The 3,548-nt window shown below is 38.9% G+C and overlaps 1 protein-coding gene across 1 annotated transcript; it reads left to right on the top strand.

The window, feature by feature from the left end:
* Window positions 1–1,571: 1,571 nt before the first annotated feature.
* Window positions 1,572–2,330, top strand: LOC110932097 (general transcription factor IIF subunit 1-like). The gene has a single exon (XM_022175455.1). It carries the CDS (start codon window positions 1,572–1,574, stop codon window positions 2,328–2,330), a length of 759 nt encoding a protein of 252 aa, XP_022031147.1.
* Window positions 2,331–3,548: the final 1,218 nt, after the last annotated feature.

The raw sequence follows: 3,548 nt of genomic DNA, 5'->3' as shown, positions 1-3,548 counted from the left end.
TGAATCTTAGACAATTGTCCTACGTTTGTATTGAATTTGCAAATTGTCGAGTGAATGATTAAATTTGACTTTGTCAAATGAGTACACGTATTTATGCCTTGTCTTTTGATAGGATTTGCTAGTCCAAAGTAACGAAGTGCATCGTGGTCCGTTGTCTATGACGTTGATAGCGATTGGCACCTAAGCTTTGTGATTGTGACCCGTTAATGAATTATTTCAAGTAAAACGAATTAAAACACATAGTAACCCTAAGTCTTGCATTTGTTGAAACCGGGTGTGAACCTTGTTTTCTTATTATTGTTCAACCAATCAATTTCACTTCTTGCAATTTGTTTACCATTTGTAGTTAAGCCATTCAATCACTTTAGTAATTTTATTCAAACCTTTCCAATTAACAAAAATACATAAAAACAAAATAGCAAGCTTCATAAAAGTGACAACTTCTACAATTCATTCAAAGTCCATTCGCAAACCACAGACTCTTCGTGGTTCGACCCCTTGCTACCACTAACTATTTGTTAAGGGTAAATTAGGACTATAAATATTATGTTTGACCAGAGCGCGACACTCCGATCAAACCCCTCACTAACGTAACGTCTCCCTAATCTTTTTGTGATCTTCGATTCTCCTCTTCGTGAGTGATTATAGCCCACCAAAATAGTCTTTTGCTGCTGCCCATATTTTTGTGGATAATGGCCCAATCTTTCGTACATGAAGCCCACAAAATCGATGGTATTTCAGAGGTGCTTTTTGAGGCCCAATAATCAGCGTGTATCTCTATTCCCACAAAAAAAATCATGTATGTTATGTCTTCTATTAATATTGATGTGATGATGTAATGGATCTTAGTCTCCACGTGAATAATGATGGGTCCATTTATTGATGTTGACTTTGTGTTGAGAATCATGATCCTCCTCATGGCTCCCTCATGTGCGTGTATATATATAAGGGTTGCAACCCCCTTTTTTAATTCTTTTCCAATCTCAAAGTTGCATTGCTGATGTCTTCTTTACCGTAGCCTATGGTTAAAACTGTAGGTTACGTTCCAAGGATACTGTTTCTTATTTCTTTCCCAGCCGTAAGTTACTAGTGGAACCATAAGCTACATATTAACTTTCACATAATGACACACCAGCCCCTTGACTTCATGGTTTCGCATTTCTTTCACATTCAAGCTATCACTCGACCCGAATGATGTAATACATCGTGATAAACATCCTCGCTTGTTCCATTCCATCGCCAAGCGTTCCAAATTCACCGATTTACGCGATTAATTTTTAACATTACAAACACACGTAGTTAACATATTCAAAGCACATTATCACTTAAACGACAATAATTCACACAAAATACGCACGTTAACACTCGCGTTTCACCCGCTACATCACCTACTGCTCCATTGACTGTTGATCCTTTGAGCGAGGAAGAGTCTGAATCCGAGTCTGAATCCGAATCAGAATCGGAATCAGAACAAAAGAGTATGAGTGATGTTAAAACAAACGAAATTGACTTTAGCAAAATTGAAAATTTGATAAATTCAAAGATTTTGGAAGCTTTAAATCAAGTTCAAAATGTTCAAAAGCCGAAGCCTAAAAAAAGGTAAAAAGAATGTTAAAAACGTTTCAAAAACCAACTTTGTGAAAGGAGAAAGCTTTAACAAAGAAGGTGAAACGATTGAAAAAGGCTCAAATTCTGAATTTGTGAAACAAAAGGCAAAAGGCTCAAACGAAGCATCTTCGTCCTCAAACAGTGAATGTGAGGATGATCAAAAAGAAAAGAATGAAAAGATTGATAAACGACGATGCTACAAATGTCGTTTGAAAGGACATTTAGCTGCAAATTGTCCAAACGAAAATGGAAAGAGTCGTGTTGATCCTGATCTTGATAAACCTTTTGACACCAAACCACAAAATGAACCTAAAAAGAATGAAAAGAAAAGTGGTAAAACTCTAAAAGGTGAAAAACCTAAGGTTGTAAAGCAAGAAAGCAAACCTGTTTCTAAACAAAAGGTTAAAAATAAAAAACAAATGGGTCAGGATACCGATTCTTCAGATGATGATAGCCGTCGTGGTTCAGATCGTGGATCAGAAAGTTCTTCAGCAAAACATGAAAGTCGTCAGAAAACCCCTGCTCGACGACCAAATATTGTAACTTTCCGACCACAAGAACAAGATCAACATTTTGGAGGTTCTAACAACCAAAATGTTAGACCTCTCGCTCAAAATCATTATGTTGACAACCAAAACGTTTCACCGACCAGATTTCATGGTCAAAGACAACATTCGGGATACCAACAACGACATGTGTTTCATGATAATGAGAAACCATGATTTGATAGAACTTTTAGACCTCAGCATAGTCAAAACTTCAGATATCAAAACTATGGTAATCGTTTTGGTGGAAATTCTGGGTACAATAATCGCTCTCAAACTCCACACAATCCTCGATTTGCGAGTGGACATTCTAACAATTACCGAGGTGGAAATGTTAGAAAAAACAATGAAGATGGTTATTTAAAGGAATTTTCATTTGTTGATGAATTTGGACGACCCAAGACCGTCACGGCTTGGGTCCCCCACTCTAACTAATTTCCTGTTTGTAAATGTAGGAACAACTGAAGAGAGCTAGCTATATTTGGTATATCGATAGTGGCTGTTCCAGACATATGACGGGGAACAAAGAATTGTTGTCAAATTTCAAACCAATTCGTGGTGGTTATGTTAACTTTGCGGGTGAAAAGGGTGGATATATCACGGGTGAAGGTTATAATAACCCTCCTAAATTTTCCGACACCCTAAAAATATTTAAAATATCTCAATACGTCCTAAAATACACCCCGTATACGAAAACCGGTCCCAAATACCTTTATATTTATTAAAATTAATTAAAAACAAAACTTCAGAGGTGCTCGCGGGGCGCGACGCCCCTAGCTACCTCTGTCGCGGGCGGCGACGAGCTAGGCCACCAGGACACCTCCGGCGCCGCCACGTGTCGCAACCGTGTCGAGTCTAGTGTCCGAGTCAGCCAAGCTAGGGCCTACCCTAGCTGGCCTCGCGGGCCGCGAAGCCCTCCTGTGTCTCCGTCGCGGGGCGCAACGCCTTGTCTGATCAGCCCTATAAATTGAGAGTTTCGGCTCTCATTTGAAATCGTTCAATTCACAACTTGCTCTCTCAATTTCTATATAGTAGGCATTATACCCGGGTATTATACCCACCTAATTAGCGAAGCCCTGCCTCGTTGTAAGTATCATAGCCCCGGTTACGTATTAGATACGCTGCTCGATTGATCTAGGGTTACGTAACGGCTGTCGTGGTTCTGCCCGACGTAGTCGTTTGAATGCCGTCTCGGGGAGGGTATTACTAATGTAAATATTGGGTTATTATACTAACGCGTGTGCATTTGTGTAATTAATAGATAATCACCAGGAAATCCTTAAGGAAAACCCTAAGACAGCAATGTGAGTTAATCCTCTTTTTATAAACCCTTTTTGTGAGTAATCTCCTTTTTGCAAACTGTTTTTACAAAACCTCAATGCTTAACAAATATAT

This window comes from Helianthus annuus, chromosome 3 (genome assembly GCF_002127325.2).
Source record: "Helianthus annuus cultivar XRQ/B chromosome 3, HanXRQr2.0-SUNRISE, whole genome shotgun sequence".
Lineage (NCBI taxonomy): Eukaryota > Viridiplantae > Streptophyta > Magnoliopsida > Asterales > Asteraceae > Helianthus > Helianthus annuus.
The sequence above is the reverse complement of the archived record's forward strand: the minus strand, read 5'-3'. Positions and strand labels throughout refer to the sequence as shown.